The 17,439-nt window shown below is 35.1% G+C and overlaps 2 protein-coding genes across 2 annotated transcripts; both read right to left on the bottom strand.

Annotated features, from left to right (window-relative positions):
• Nucleotides 1-10,087: 10,087 nt before the first annotated feature.
• On the bottom strand, nucleotides 10,088-14,378 carry LOC149742482 (conserved oligomeric Golgi complex subunit 7-like). Its single transcript, XM_089886048.1, has 7 exons — nucleotides 14,121-14,378; nucleotides 13,717-13,877; nucleotides 13,331-13,421; nucleotides 12,701-12,828; nucleotides 11,924-12,552; nucleotides 11,277-11,395; nucleotides 10,088-11,197 (listed from the first exon to the last, which is right to left on the bottom strand). Exons 1-7 carry the CDS (start codon nucleotides 14,376-14,378, stop codon nucleotides 10,286-10,288), a joined length of 2,298 nt encoding a protein of 765 aa, XP_089742174.1. The 3' UTR covers nucleotides 10,088-10,285.
• Nucleotides 14,379-14,387: 9 nt separating this feature from the next.
• On the bottom strand, nucleotides 14,388-14,948 carry LOC149742481 (26S proteasome complex subunit SEM1-like). The gene has a single exon (XM_089886111.1). It carries the CDS (start codon nucleotides 14,876-14,878, stop codon nucleotides 14,660-14,662), a length of 219 nt encoding a protein of 72 aa, XP_089742237.1. The 5' UTR covers nucleotides 14,879-14,948; the 3' UTR covers nucleotides 14,388-14,659.
• Between the last annotated feature and the right edge of the window lie 2,491 nt (nucleotides 14,949-17,439).

The following is a 17,439-nucleotide window of genomic DNA, read 5'->3' as shown; positions in this document are numbered from 1 at the left end:
TGTAAATACGCTTTGTATAACTCCTGTACCATGTGTTTATTGTAAACTTACACTAGTTAACTTTGTCGTCGCTTAAAAACGTTTGTTTCCATGAATTTTGACAAATTGTAATCACGCAGTAATTAGGTAATGTTAGAAGTTAATATTAATCATATGATGTTAAATTAAAAATAATGCTTCAGTTACGATTAATGATAATACGGTATAAGAGTAGTGCATTTATTGCGTCCCCACTTAAATGCTAATAGTTTGATTCAGTCGTGAATCGGTGTGAGGATACATTACGTGCCGTCGTTTCCCGCCAAACTACCAGACAGTGTTTCCGCTATGTAAAGTGCATGAGGAAAGTAATCGTTAATTAATCGCTCATCGTGAGGTTTTAAATCTGAAAATTCAGTCTAAAAATTATAAATATATATTATGATTTGATTTCAATCAAGAGAATAAAGAAAAATGCTAGAATTTGGAATTGAGATAAGTGCGGAAAAAAGTCACGAAAAAAACAACAACAACAACAGCTACAAGAACAACTGTTCGACAAAAAAGGATCTATATGACCACTAACGTGCTCAAAGGGAAACACGGAGTCGAAATGTATCTCGGTGACGTAGTTTTGTTAACTGACTCAGCGGTGCCGGTTGAAAAATGCAAAAAAAATCATCTACCATACAAAGGCCCCTTTCAGATCATCAAACGTCATGACCCAGTCAACTACGTTATACGAGATAACGACGGCAAATAACAAACTGTACACTACAACAGGCTTAGACCCACTACGGTTCCTTGGCATAGTTGGGCAAACATAAATGAAAACAGTTACGACGAGACGCAACCATCACCGCGACCACAACCGTCATTACCCTACTGGGGCCATGTATTAAGTCACACGGTGGAAACTTCGACGACTGATGTGCGCGATGCATGACGAGCATGACGATGAACACAATATTTGGAACATGTCAGTCTTCGCGAAAACTACGTTAACAACTTAAGTAACAGCATCAACCTATGTAGGTAGTCAAACATTTCACTTGCCTGCTAGTGCTATTTTCAAGTGACAGTATGTAAACATTGGTATATCGTTCTACTTCTATTAAAGTGGCTTTGTTTAAGAACTCGTAAAAAATAATGCTTACCGCTATAAACACAACCAATTGTAATAATTGAATAATCTTTAGTTCAATATTCAATCTCTACAGTGCTGAGTAGTAAGTACCAACCTCATTTCACGATGTAAACTGTTCTTGGCACAATTGCCCGTTGTTAGCATTAACTGAATTTGTTTGTATGAAAGCAAGTGTACCAACTTACGGTGACAATTTAACGTCCAAACTATGATGTAAACGATTTACTAACCAGACTAAACGAGAACATAAACAGTGCAATACTCGATCGCAAAGTTGCCAGCGAAGCAAAAATGAAAGTCCTGATTTCTATGTTATTTGGAGTTTGTAGGGGAAGTCCCGGTTGAGTTGGCCAGCCAGCCACTAAGTAAAAAGGCTAATTAATCGCTAATTATGCGCGGTTTTAAATCTGAAAATTTGGTCTAAAATTTATAAATTTATTTTATGGTTTAATTTTAATTAAGAGATTAAAGAATAATGCTTGAATTAAGAATTAATATAAATGCGAAAAAAACAACAACAAGAGATCACAGATTTAATGCATGAGCACGGTATACACTAATTAGCATAGTATTAATTAACCTTATCACAGCATAGATACCTAAACATATGTTATTGCGAGCGGTAAACTAAAAGAGCGAAGAAACAAGAGACGCGGTGTTTATACCGAAGATAACGATAAAAAAGGCACTCGTCTACGCTTCGGTGCACACATGCTAATTGTGCGATTTTAAATCTGAAAATTTAGCCAAAAAATTATAAATATATAATATGATTTGATTTCAATCAAGAGATTAAAGAATAAATGCTAGAATTGAGAATTGATATAAGTGCGGAAAAAATCGCCCTATCAGCAACAACAACAACAAAGTCAAGAACAACTCTTCGACGAAAAAGGATCTATATGACCACTACCGTGCTCAATAAACACACACCGACCATGCATTTGTATGGGCGATTCACGCTGTGGGCTCCGTAATGGCGGACACAGGCGCGGCGCTGTTTCTTGACGTGACGTTGGCACCAACTAATATTTCAACTTGTAACAATATTCGTGTCTGGAACGATTTCAACCAGTGTTCTTTGTTTCAACTGATGGTCGTATTTAATTTGGATCAGGTCCTCATTATATTTGTTTCGATCTACTGTGCATAGCGATGCGCCGCATGCTCAATAGTATCAATAGCATCCGGTATAAAATCAACGGTCGGAACAAACACATCTGACAGGACTGACAGGACACCGATCTCTATAATTTGAACCATAGTTTAATAATACAACTTCTTAATTAAACTATGTTTGAACATTCAAATAACCCAGTTTCTCTTGCTTTGTGAAATCATTGTGCGATGGAAATGATTGTGCAGTACAAATGGAATTTGAACTACAATGGCTTGCAGTAAAGTTTTTCTTACCCTTTTGCATTGTAGATATCGTTCATTTATTTTTATATTCCTTTAACAGGCGTATTTAATAGTTTTCTTGACTGTTAGTGTTAATACTGCATAATGACCGGCTGTGCAGCCCCAAACTGCTCAAACAGAAGCAAACCAGGTTTTAAACTGTTTCGATTTCCTAGAGATAAAGAACGTAGAAGAAAGTGGCTCATAAATTCAAGAAGAAAACAGTGGGAACCTAAAGATAGTAGTCGTCTGTGTGAAGTAAAATATATAATGAGTTTGTTGTGTTTCATATACCATATACATGTTCCATGTACCCGTTTATAAGTTACCACATACTCATTGACAATGACCATTGTATGATTTTGTTTCCTATGTATGTGATTTTTGACAAAACAAAATTGTTTTGCCTAAGAACACATATGTCAACAATGGTGTCAGCCAAATTAAAAAATTCCCCCTTTAAAATCTAAGTTTTTGTTTAAAAATCTTAAATCTATGCATATTGCTAATTTGGAAGAAATAATGCATACAGGTTGTTTGTAATTAATACTGTCGTATAATTATAAGCAGGCACACAGGTCGGTGTGAAACTGTTAAACTAGTTTTAAAAAAACTATTGTTGAAAATATATTCTTCACCCAAGAAGCAAAGTTTTCAATTTATAATGGCAACCTAGTATAATAACATGCAGTTTGGCCATTTATAAGTTATAAAGTAATGTTTGGCAGTAATGTTATGCTATTTCGAATAATATTCTCAACTCCTACGCTTTACAGCTCTAAACTATAGTTTAATCATATAACTGTTAAACACAATATGAAATGTCATCATTTTAACTGATCATATTCCCATAACTATTGGGGTATCACACATGACACATCCCAATAAGTTAACTGACTAGCAATAGGCTAATCAACAATAGGTACTAAGTGTATCTTAATATTTGAGAAACCATCACCTAAACAGTAATTCAATAATGCTTTTATGAATCAGCGAAAATATTTGTTGAAATAAAGATCGGATGTTAAAAAAATGATGTATCATTATATATGTTGCTCCATGCAGGCTATTTACTCATGAAATTCGTAATTTACCTTGCTTTACATTCTAATTGTCCGGCGCCATGGCATAGTGGTTAGCGCGCCTGCCTGTAACCATTAGGTAATGGGTTTAAGGCTCGTCGCTGCTACCATTGTGGGCGTATGTGTTCTTGGGCAAGACACTTAACGACAATTGCTCCAACCCAGTGGTCACTAATGGGTTGTCCAAATTATCAGCCATACATAAAAAAATGAAAAAATCCCCAAAAAATAATCACCCACAAAGTAACATACATGGTAACTCCTAAGCTGACACGAGGTGTTAAACCCGTGTGATAACGACTGTCATTTTCCGGCCACGCGAGAATAAAGAAAGTTACATTCATTCATTACATTCATAATTACCTGTACATTTATTAGTTTGGTATTCAGGTAATGGCAGATAGAATATAAATGCTCTCCTCCCTTAGTTTCATGAAATATAAACCATTTTAAATATTTTTAACTGTTGTTGGTTATGAAATAATTGCAATTGTTATAATTTGTTTTAATTCACAGAAACACTTTGAGGAATCACAGTTTGAACAATTCAGATTGGATAAATGGAGGAAACTAAAACCTAATGCTGTTCCCACCATTTTTGATGTTCCTAACCCACCTAAAAAATTTAAATCAAATCGCCGAGTACTCAAAAGGCCATCCAGTGTGTTAAAGGTTGTGGTGGAGAGGTCTAATTTATCTGATGCCAAAATTAGACATGTTAACAATGAAGATTGCATAAATGTTAATGAAGGCTGTAGCAAATGCTCTCAGCTTATTGTGGAAAACAGAAGATTATTAGGACAAGTAATTTCCTTAAATTTATTTCTGTGTGCAAACTTTCATAAATTCTTCTGCATAGGTATTGACACTGAAGGAGCATTTAAACAACCAGGAAAAAAAATTGGAATCTTTTCTGCGGGAAGACCAAAGAGAAGCACTAAAATATCCACTAACTAGCGGCACTCACAAGTGGAGTGACAAAACAGTTCAACAATGCCTAAATATCCGATGTGCTACTGGAGCTAATGGGTAATTGTCTTAGCTATAACAAACTACTAATGAATTGGTACACAATGCATGTTACTTTGTAGTTATGAATATCTACGGAAGATCGGTTATCCAGCACCATCATATCAAGTTCTATGTAACAAAGTTGAAAACATAATCACGGCTCCTGGAATACAACATACGCTTTTAGACTGGATGGAAATTAAAATGTCCGACTTGTCTGAAGAAAGTCACAGTTGTTCGTTGATGTTGGATGAAGTTAAAATGACCAAGGGGGTTGATTATGACAACAACATTAAACAGTTTATTGGATTTACAAGTCCTGAATTTAAAAAAAAACTTAACAACGAAGTAGCAACACATATACTGTGCTTTACAGTAAAGGGAATTACTCTTGAGTGGAAACAAGTAATTGGTAAATTGTACATAGTTCATGTATAAACATAGATGTTATAATGGCACGCATTTTATGTTTTTAGCTTTTTATTATGTTGGAGATTCTGCATCTGGAAAAAAATTGTGGAGGGTGTGTAAAAACATAATCTCTGAGCTTGGGAAGCGTTCGTTTCATGTAAAAAGTATTGTGTGCGACATGGGAGCTAGAAATCAGGCAATGTGGAGGGAAGGAGGAATACTATCTACAAAGTAAGCTAATAAATGTTTTAGTCATATACAGTTGTAAAAAAAACATTTAATTTTCAGGTCAATGCTAAGTGGTGAAACCGCTCATCCACATTTCCCAAATGAGAAATTGAGATTTATTGCCAATTGTGCTCATTTGCTAAAACATCTAAGAGCAGCATTAATAAAACATGTTCTAATATATCTGCCGGAAAATATTGCGGTGAAGTATGCTTTGCCTACCAATAAAGTATGTTAGATTAAATTATCTTGTGGTCAACTTTATATATACATTTCTATCAAATTATATGTAAATTTTATGGCAGGTTTCATTTGACTGGATTGTTAAACTGGTAAATTACGAAAAAGACAAAGAATTAAAGCTTGCTCCAAAACTAACCATGAAACATTTGCGCCCATCGAAGTTTGAAAAAACCAACATTGATCTAGCAGCTCAGGTATTAATATTGTTTGTTTAAAACAGTGTCATCAAAACAATTAATTCAATTTACAGGTATTTAGTCGTACCACAGGCTCTGCAATAAAAACATTGGTGGGTCAGCAAGTTTTATCCCAAGAAGCCCTGTCTACCGCATTCTTCTGTGATTACTTCAACAATTGGTTTGACTTGATGAGCTCAACCAGTTGTGAAAACTCTCTTTTTAAAGATTCAACAGAAAAAATACAGTTTCTGTTAGAAGTAAGTTGATGTTATAATTTGGGTACATAGATGATAAAACCTGTTTTAATAAATAATTTAGGTTAAAGATATGGTCGACAACATGGAATTTGGCAATGTGAAGACTTCTAAAGTGCCTGTTCAAACCGGTATTCAGTTGTCAACTTTAAGTATTATTTCTATGCATGAAGAATTAGTGAAAGGTGGAAACTTGGACTTCTTCCTGACTTCCAGATTCATGCAGGATTCGCTTGAGAATTTGCTTTCTCAAATTCATGGCTTTCGGAATCCAAATCCCAGGCCTGGTCGATTTCTTAGTACACTAAAACTTATCCTCCTCGCACAATTTATGCAAATTCCACCATTTTTAAGTTACGACGAAGATGACTCTACTGACTTGATTTCTACCATCAGATCATATCAACCATCTATGTCAGTGGAAGATGGTGCAGAAAAAGACATTTTTAAAATGGACTTGCTGGATGAAACTTCATTTTCTTTATCTGACGTGAGACAAGTGAACTGCATATATTTTCTTGCTGGGTGCGCAGTGTATAAAACTTTAAAACGGAATACTTGTGAGATTTGTGAATTAGCATTTAAAAATTGTAACCCTGATACATTACATAATGCTGCTCTCCTTAATTTTTCCAATTCATATCCAAATTGTGGTAATACTCGAATAGCAAAATTTACAACCCATCTTTGTCATCCAAGTGAGGAGGTTATTAATGAAATTATTAAAGTGGAAACATTATTTCAAGCTAATATTGCCGCTTACTCTGAAAAGTTGCCAATTGACTGCATTCTTAAAGAGGTTGATTTTTCTCACTTTTCTTTTCCAGAGTGTCACTGTTACAACAGAAAAATGTTGCAAAAATATTTGAAATATCGCTGTATGGTCCACGCTAGGTTTGTGGATACGAAATTGAAACAACAAACACTTTCAGGCAAAACTGCTGTAAAAGTTACTGTAGTGTAAATAAAGGGTATTTTTTAATATTTGTATTACTTTTTTTTCTTATATTAAAAACAAGAGATGCTTTACAGGCTTTTGCTTGGATTTGGTGCAACTAGTTTAAAGTTTTGGACAAATATTTATAGGCAAAAAAGTTGGAAAAAGGCTTAACACTATACAAATTGATTTGAGGGTCTGCTTTATTCACTAAACTATAATAAAAGACACAGAAGTTCTTTTAAGGTTTAATGTTACAAACCAGTTGCTGTGATTCTAAGTACATTACCGCTTTATTTACTCAACTATTATAAAATATACCGAAGTTTTTAATGTTGTGTTACAAACCAGTTTTTTTTTAAAAAGGGAAAAAAGTAAACACAGTATACTACACAAAGCAAAATTCTAAAATGGATAAGTGCTACAAATTACAATGACGCTGCATATAAAGAATAAATCTGCACTAACATTTCGTAACAAGTGTTAAAGCAAAAACTAATGACGAGTATTAACTAATGATTGACTAAATAAATAGAGATAAGGGAAGAAGTACGACGAAAGTATAAACAAATAACAGCTTGCACTTTATTTGGGAATTTCAAGCAGATTCTCCATTTTAGTTTCATTATTATCAATAACAGAATCTTGCATATTTCCAAGTTCTAAGTGCACGGGAGGAGAAAGTTCACTCTGCTCAATTTCCGACACTGCGGGAAAGGAAACTCCTGGTAAACCAGGCACAATGTATTTCAGTGGCAGAAAATTGTCAGCATATTTAAGGTACAAAAAGTTTAAAATTATTAGAACTAAAAGTGTGACAGTCCATTGCAGCAGGGCACTCATCAGGGTTTCTTCTTCAAGTTTATACCAAACATTTTTTGTATCTTGAATTCGAGTGACAATCCACCAGATAAATAGCCCAGATACTTGGATAGGAATTAGGATCCAGAAAACCCAGTTCCAAAGCTTCGGTAGCTTCCAGTCTGTTCCATCACCATAATCATTCACAACTTCTTTTCTAAACTTGGTGACACCAAACTTAAGCACAAGAAACATGATCATAGTTCCACTGATCACAATGGCTGAGCCCCATACAAAGTCTTGATTAACTAAGAAATGAACATTAAGTGAGCTTCCCAAACCAAGAAGAAACATAAGTATACAAATGAATGGAACAGAAATTTTTCTTGGGACCCTGAGATCTACCAGCTGATGACAAGAAGCTTCTATTAAACTAATTAATGATGAGAAGCCAGCTAGGAAAAGACACAAAAAGAATAAAACAGTAATTCCGCGACCAACTGACAAAGTTGAATAAAGTAATGGAATCCATATAAATGTTAAACCAGTGTTTGCTGGACCATTAAGGGTAAAGGCACTTAAAATTTCATTAACTGTGATGCTGGGGTTAAGCTGAATTTGAACTGAAAACACCGTTGAGAACATTGTTATTGCCATTATTAAACTGAGAAGATTGTTGATTGCTGGAATGGTTGTACCATACCTCACCACACCATGTTGACTTCCAAGATATGAGGCATAGACAAGTAAAATACCTTGTGCTGCACCAGTATCCCATGCATTTTGTGTTAAAGCATCTATCCAGGTGTTTGGGTTAATAAAGACGGCCCAATCCATTTTAAAAAGATGGGAAATACCAACAGAAGCAAATGGTAAAGTGAGTGAATAAAAGAATGATGCAAGCATTAGGCACAATAATATAGGTACCATAAACATCATAACAGGCTCAATGGAACGAACTCCCGCAAACACACAAATTCCACCAAGAATTAACACAATAGCTTGCAACAAAATTGGGTAATAAGTGTGCTCAGAGAAAATAGTGAAGACATCGTGGCTATTTATAAGTGAATTAGGCAAAGGATTTACAATAAAGTAAACAAAATAATAGCCACACCAACCGCATATAACAGCATAGTAGCTTGCGATTGCAAAACTAACAAATCCTACGAAACCTCCACACCACATTGTTTTTGGACCAGTCATTTTATAAAATGTCATAATTGCAGCACTTTTGGTGTATCTACCTGCGGCATATTCCACCAATAACAGTGGAATAGACCATGTAAAAAGGAAGAGCAGCCATATGAGTAAAAATGCCACAGCTCCATCATCGCCTGTGTTGTTCGCAACAATACGTGGATACCTCCAGATATTCCCAGTTCCAACAGCAGCTCCTAGACATGAAAGTGCAACACCAATTGATGACTTAAAAGTTTTTGCTGGTTTACCATTTTCTGGTAAAATAGATGAAGTTTCAGCTTCGGACATTATTGAATAATAGTAACTCTCAAAATTTCATAATTAAACAGTATGTCTTCCTATAAAAAAAAATTACGTAAAAATTAACCTAATAATATTTGATTAACTTTATTACAAGCCATTTGTATAGACAGAGCACAAATTACAGCATCTTTATTTTAAGAAAGGCTGATTGCCGCACTAAATAAACTAAAATGTGTCCTTTTAACTATACGCTGTTTACAGTACATAAATAGCATTCCTTTCTTTCTTTCGACTTACACATATTCATGTGACATTATTAAGACCTCTTAGAGATTGACTCAATGCAACGTGGGTTATTATTTACCTTAATTTAATCTTCTTAACTTTTACGTAGCTACTCATTAAGATCATGTGATTCCGATGTAAATACAGTAACCGTTTGCCTGTTTTAAGACTGAAAGGTGCATTGCTTCAATATTCTAACGTAATTTACCATTGGCCAGCCCAAAGCGATTGGTTCTCAATCTGTTCGACCAGGCTTACAATGCAAATCCAACTTACTGCACGGGAAGCTTAAATTCTAATTCAGGGCGAACTCCATAAACGGCGCTGTGACATCTTACGTTCTATGTGTGCCGTGCGTGCACCTTCCACTTGTCTATATATCTGTATTCTAGGATCACCTTGGTCACCTGTCTGTAGCTCTAGTCAAGAGCTTTGTGGTACGAGCTCCGATGCTGATACTCTTGTGGGTGGTTTCCCTGGGCAAGACGTTTAACGGCATGAATTATCTGCCATAAATTCCAAACAAATAAAATAATATTCACCTGCACAATAACGAACGTCGTAACTCGTATGGGTCACGGAGTGTATATTATAATACCGAAAACTAGATGTAATAACAACTGCCTTATCACGACACGCCAGGATAAATTGGATTCAGTTAATAAAGTCACACTACGACCACATGAATATTCTGGCGAATATAATTCACAATGCCATATTAATAACAGCGAATAACAAATGAACTAGTATACTTATACAACATTATCAGGACAGCTGTAAGGGTTTCTAGGCACTTCGCACAGCTGCCCTAACGCAAAATACATTTAAATATTGCACCAGAATATATTTCTACATGTTACTGCGGCATCAAAAGCTTTTCTTCACATACTCATTTTTCTCATGCTAGATACAACAGAACTAAGGCGATGTGGTGCTTTAATGGTAGCTTTTTTAAAATCCTCACTGTTTTGAGCATTAAGCAGTTCTCGGAGTTGCAGTACTTCATTGGATGTTGACAAACCTAATGAATCAACAACATTTGCCATGTAGTCAAAATCTGCAACAAGTTGGCGTGCGGAGCCAGGACTGAGAGTTGGGATTTGACTGACAGCTTCAACATAAGTATGCTCTGTTGCCCTGACGATTGAACCAAGCCACATGTCTGCCATATTTTCAAGATCCTCTTCTTCTGCCCCACCTTCAACAGCTACAGCAGGAAATGGAAGTTTACCATTACGCAACGCAACCTCTAATGCACGATCGTCGTTACCAGTGTCTAATAAGGCAAAGGGTTCCAAATGTTGTGGCAAAGTCATAAGGTACTGACCGATGTGAGTTGCTCTTTCACTCGGTGAGACACTGAACATTGGCATTTCGCTCTGAGATATGATAGCGTCATTTACATCTTCATGGTCCTCTTGAATAAACGGTAAAGAAGAAAGCTGTCGCTTGACATGCGCAAATGCAACATTAAACGCAAGGTTTTGCGCTTGTTGGTTAAGGTCTTGAATTCGACGTTTAGCATTAGGAAAGAATTGTATAGTGGAGTCGTCATTAGCTGACGCAACCAATCCACGAAAAGCGGAGAAAATCTCAGGGTCCCCACATTTGAGGTAATTGTAGCGGTTCCATGGAGCTGACTTATCAGTAATTTCAACAAGGAGAAGAGATGAAAAGAAGGTTTGATGGAAGGAACTAAAACGTAGAAGTAACTTTCCACAAGTGGAAATCAAACGGGAACAGTTTTGGAACACGGTCCAATCCTCATCCTCTGTGACGTCACTGTCAGATTTCTGAAAAACAAATAATTAGTGAAGAATAGAGAATATGGTTTGTCTAATGTGTAGCCAAGTTTTGTTAACATTCTCATACCATGGATTTATTAATTCCACAAGATGTGGCTATTGTTCGCAACTGACGAGCAAAGCGGTCACAATATTCTGGGATGTATTTCTCTATGGCATCAATTAAACCAGCTACACCAAGAAAACCTGTTAAAAATATTGTTGTTACACTACTGGTAATCTATTTAAAGCAGGTTAGCTTTAACAAACATTATTTATTTGTAATATAAAAGCACAGGACTAATTGTACCAATGGGCAAGTAATTATTTTAACTCAACATCAACATGGTTGGCCAATAAAGCAAAAGACTGCTTTCAAGCTAACAGTTAGTTTACTTGAAGAGGCAAACCAACGAATAATAATAAAAATGTTTGTATATGAATAGAGATACTCAAATGTGATCTAATGGTACTATCGAATTTCAAAAAAACGAGTATAAAAGATTTGATGCTCCCAAAGCAAAGGATTTTCCATAAAAAGGCGCAGCCAACCTTTTTTACTCCACTGATAGAATTTGCAGTTTTGACAAGCATTTTTTTTCGGAAGCTGTTTCATTGTTTGAAACTTTGGTGGTACTCTTGGATTACATTAGAGCATTTCCATCAATACACAAAATTTTATTTGGCGCTGGTATGACCATTTAAGACAAACCATGGAAACTGAGCATATGTTACCTGTTAACTTATCACATCTATTAACAGAAGCTTGAGCTCCATCAAATAATTTCTTTACTGAGGAGTCCAAAAGTTGGGTGAGATCAATTAAATCTCGCGAATCCATTCTAACATCTGCAAGCCCAGTAAGCAAGGCTTCTGTTTCCATCTCTCCATATCTCATAAAGTGGGTGATGTATGGATGCCAGAATGCATCAGATAACTTGCTTAGCATACTGTCATCAAAAGCACTAACACCTCCATCACGATATAATGCTTGTTTGAGATCTTGAGTGAAAGTGTTGGTGGTTGTATACATTTGTTGTAACATATCCAACTTTTCAACCGATGTTCCAGCAACTGAGTTGCTTATCATTGTGTTTGGACCATATTCAACGGACAGTGTGACTTCCAAGAGAAGTTGACCAATAATTAAAATAGACTCCATTTTCCCAAACACAGCAGAGCACCATTTAACCTCTGTGTGCCACACAGACAGTAGAAGTTCATAGAATTCACCGAGGAGTGCAAAGTCTGTAGTTTCTGTCACTGGTTTCGAGTCACCATTTTCACCAGACACGATCTCCTGCCACTTTCCATTCACACGTGCACGATGACATTTCAGGTAATAATTTCGAAATTCTGCCAATCTGAAATAAAATTTAGACTCAAATACCTTACAATCAACGCTAAAAAATTACCTACAGCAGGGAAACATATTTTACCCACTTGTATATCAACTGTAGTTTATTATAAAAAAACTTTAAAAGAAGTAAAACACACTATAATACTGCATACCTGTCTAAGTTTCGAAATATTGTGTGATATTTATTAGCTTCAGCAGTGTTGTGATTCATGAAAGTAGCAACCACACTGGGACTTACTGCAGTTTCAAGTCGGTTTTTTAATGCTTCCAAGTGTAAAACCTGTAATAGGATTTAAAAATATAATGTAGGTGTTAAAAAACTAATGCGTTGATTTTTTACATATATTTAAAAGTTATTAATAAATTTGGATAATCTTTTTACCACCAACCAGTAAACCACCCCCAGTAAATGTCCAGTATAAGCATTCTGTATGTAAGCAGTGGGTGTATTATTTATTTTTTACAACCTATTTATTTTTTACACGGCGGGTCAAGTGGGTTATGTAAGTTTTGGGTTGATTATTTTTTGTTGGATTTTTTTATTTTGGTACAGACAAATTTTGAATAACCCATTTATGAACCCCTGTGTTGTGGCCATAGATATTATGTGTCTTTACTAGGGACACACACTTCCACAACAGATAAATACAATACCTCAACCAATTTTATAAACAATACATTCATCAATTAGTACTAACATGAGTACACATTACAAGTAAAAATAAAATTTAAACTCAAAATACATCTATGAATTATAAGACGATTATAGCTTACTGATTTACCTTATCATCATAATCTGGACTGTTCCTTAAAACAACTAAGCTGGCTTGCATGCTTTGTAGTTGAGCTGCAACCGCTTCAATGTCTCCCGAGCTGAATAAAAACCATAAAATAGTAACCAGTTTTAACACAAATCAAAAATGCACAACTTAACTATGCGTATGCATTGCACCTAATAACATAAAACATGCAAAAAAACTTTTTTTTTTAGTGTATGTAATAGGACTTTTGGGCTTAACACAGTACAAATATTATTGGCACAAATTGTGTTTTGTCGTTTTGGTTACAAGAAAAAAGATAAAACCATGGTAAAACAATCTCCTACAGTAAACCTTAATGCCACTTTCATCATATATAAAAACAAAAGTAATAATAAGAAATTCAATACCGGAATATATCTTCAATAGCTGAAGCAAGACTTGACCAGTTATCTGCTTCTTTCAAAGCAGCAGAAGCTTGCTCAACTCGTGATCGAACGCTGTCAATTTTAACCAAAACCTCCATAGAATGTGAAGTCCGTTGTTCCACACTTCGAATTTCTTCTTTGACCTGGAAAATGGTAAATGGGTAAATACATTAGGTTTATATGTTAAGGCTTTACATATTCATAATCCAAACTAATAATGCCAAATAGAAACACTTTATTAGGGGAATTTTGTAATCGTTTAAAATGTTAACCAAACACTGTGAATTACATCAGGCAAAAGAATCAAAAGGAATAAAAAATACAGTATCCCAATTATTGTAAAAATATTATTAGATTCTTGACTGATTTAGCTTCGTTTGTTGAACCTGTTGCATTTGTTGCCATAGAAAGGTTGCTTCTTTCTTTAATGTTTCCACATCACGAAGTACCCTTGGTAGATTCCCAACTGCTTGTTGAGATATTTCTTCCAATGATCGATTTACTTCTTGTATATAACGTTGTAGTTTGGTGACAAGGGTTGCTGTGTAAGCTTCCTTTTGCTGTTCATCTTTTTGAGAACGAAAAACACCATTTACCCACTCTTTCACATCAAAATTATCATCAGAAAACTTAGAAAAATCCATTTTGAGCACCTTCGGTGGAAACAGAAGTAGTTTTGTAGTAAAACTTATTGTATGCAAATGATTGTAGTGTTTAAATTTATTGGTAGATTAGTATTTCAAATGTACATGTTAAAACAACAGTTACACTTATTTTGACAAAAAAATAACAAATCAATTTTGTGTTATAGTTTAGGATTTTTTAATGCATTTCAGTATGCCCAACAATCTTAACCGTTAAAGCTCCATACATTATCACAATATAAAAGATGAAATTCATGAAATGAACACGAATACAAGAGGGGTTATTTCATTTGCCCAGTTTGTTCAAGAACTGATCGAAGTTGTTTTGAAAAGTCATCTTCAATGTTATCGTCATCCCAGTTTTCCTCCCAGAAGATCTCGGGTTCCTTATCCGCTGCACTCCACTCTTCTGCTGGAAACTCTTCAAATTCATCATCTTCTTCCAACGAACCAAGATCACTTGTTTCATTCTTATCTTTCTCTGCAGTTTTGTCAGACATGTTTTTCCACTAATTGTTTAGTAAAAATATCTTAAAGGTAACTGTAAATAAAAAAAATACACAATTGGGTGCTAGTGAAGAATCTTTTCCCTCCCCTACCCCCACCTTATTTGCTAACCACTAACCCCTAGGTTAGGGGGTTAGGTGTTGATGGTTAGGGGGTTAGTGGTTATAGGGGTTAGCAAATAAGGTGGGGGGAGACTCTTCAATAGCGCCAAATCTCCCCTCTCCCCGTATTTGCTAACCACTAACCCCTATAACCACTAACTACTAACCCCTATAGCCCCTATAGCAAATAAGGTGGGGGAAAGATTCTTCACTAGCACCCACAATTGAATGTTAAGTAAGTAATAACGTACTAGATGTGTACAGCTGTACTGTCTGAATATTGCCACACACACAATACTCCATACATAATTTGCTGATGAATCCAACATGACAACATTATTTTCAATACTTATCTATACATACCGCTTGGTGGCAGCAGTCCACATTTTTGCGTCCCTAAAAATGTCATAAAAACACTATTTTTTCTATTAGCTTTGGTTGCACGTGGTTGCAGATATTTATTTAAATATAAGTCGAAATAAAAAAAAGGTTACTATACATAAATTAGAGTTGTTAAATTTTTTTGTCTTGTTGTTGCACGTACGTAAAAATTCCCGTGTGCGTAATTCCGCGTGTGCATGTGCGCAGTTGTACGTATGTGCAATATCAATTGGTTTTAAAGATAAAGTGGCCTTAAATTTGTACGTATAACGAAAAGCTTTTTTTAAATTTCATATTTCCTAACTGTGATTTTATTAATTAACAGCGCTCTTTTAGAGTAGGCTGGGGGAAAATAAGACACCTTTTATTCTGTTTCCTCGTCCAATTATAAAACCGCATCCCGATGAGTCCCATAGAGTGCTGTTAATTATTTAAAACGCAATCAGGATGGTTGGATAGGTGTCCCATCTTATCCTATCGGTACTGTATAATTCTGTAAATATTCTACCTTTACTTTAGCAAATGGAGTGAGAAAATAAGATTATCACATCATACCCCACCCTTTTTTTTCTTCTAAAGTTCTAATAACATTCCGGGTGCCATAAACATTAACAGTAAATCAAACACTTTCAACTTCGCGGTGGGAAATCGATAAGTTCAACAAATTACAACAGTTGCGCTTTATATGATACAAAGGTATTTAGCGTGAAATTTGTCTGTTTGAATTCTGTCAAAAACTTCGTTGCTTAAAATATTTAGGCGAATTTTTGGTTCACAAATCTTAGAACATATTGGATCAATAAACTGTATGTACAAATATGAATAATGGATGCAGTATAGAACATGTGTACGATGTTCATATATAACTTTTTTGGAAAAAATATTACGTTTTCTGTGGACCTAATAAAAGTAGAGTCAGTAGATCGAGGCATAATGGGTATATATTTATCATTACTATGGTGTATAGGTTCCGACAGTATACAACAGTAGTAAGAAATCCATGGAAAGCGCTGCAATACAGCGATGTTTTTTCGATTGCACGTATTGATTGCTCTTTTCTCGCCAAGGACTGTTCATGTTCAAATAAATTGCAAGCTTGAATAAGGTTTAAAGCCAGCATGGCAATGCCGAGTGAATAAAATATACACAGTAAGAGTTTTGTTATGCGCGGAAAGGGTGCAGTCAGTTGGTTTCTGAGAAAAAATAGGCAGAATTAAAAACGTAGTAATTTTAATATGCACAATTTTAAAGTAGTGGGTAAATTCTATGGATTATTCAAGGCGGTAATTTTGTTTTAGAAAAGCCTACAGGCACATATACCATGGAATGTTTTAGGTGAAGTGTTATGTGTAGTATGTATATAGATTGTTGAGTAAAATTGACGAAAAAGCAAGATTTAAAAATGCCGACAACTGTTGTTGTGACTGGAGGAATGCTTGCCATATTTATTCTTCTGGTGTTGCTGGGATTTTTATTTTACTGTCGATTTGATCATTACTGCGGAGAAAAACATGTTCTGGCCTTTCCACAAGAAAGCACAGTCTGACATGAAGAAAAATGTTTTGCAAAACAGCTTTAATTTGGAGAATTCCCCCAAAAAAAACGCGATCGGTAAGGTATCAAGAAAACATGAACTTTTTAACAGAATTTACGGAACGACTCATTTCAGTAATTTATTTGCCAGCATACTCATGAATTTAAGTATAATACTGCGGGATAAGATAGAATATAGTTAACACCTAAATTCCACATTTACTATATTCGTGTTTTGAAAAAATTACACTTGCCTTTTTAAAGTAGTGGGAACAAGGTTATTTATTCTTGTAAAAATTCTTTGTTTACTATACCCAATTGGACGAGAATGAATTTCTCATGTGATTTGATATATACACCTGAAAGAACAGTAAAACATTTCATTAATACAACTTTATATTACCAATATAAATATGGGTCAATATATGTGCATATCTAAGAGTCCCATCTTACTCCCAACTTATGATGTTGGAAGAATCCCATCTTATGTTGTTCGAATGAATGTATTGATTTTAGGCAACAGCTGAGACAACGGAAAT

The sequence above is a fragment of the Ciona robusta genome, chromosome 1, assembly GCF_009617815.1.
Source record: "Ciona robusta chromosome 1, ASM961781v2".
NCBI lineage: Eukaryota > Metazoa > Chordata > Ascidiacea > Phlebobranchia > Cionidae > Ciona > Ciona robusta.
Note: the sequence above shows the minus strand (reverse complement) of the source record. Positions and strands in the feature narration are given on the sequence as shown.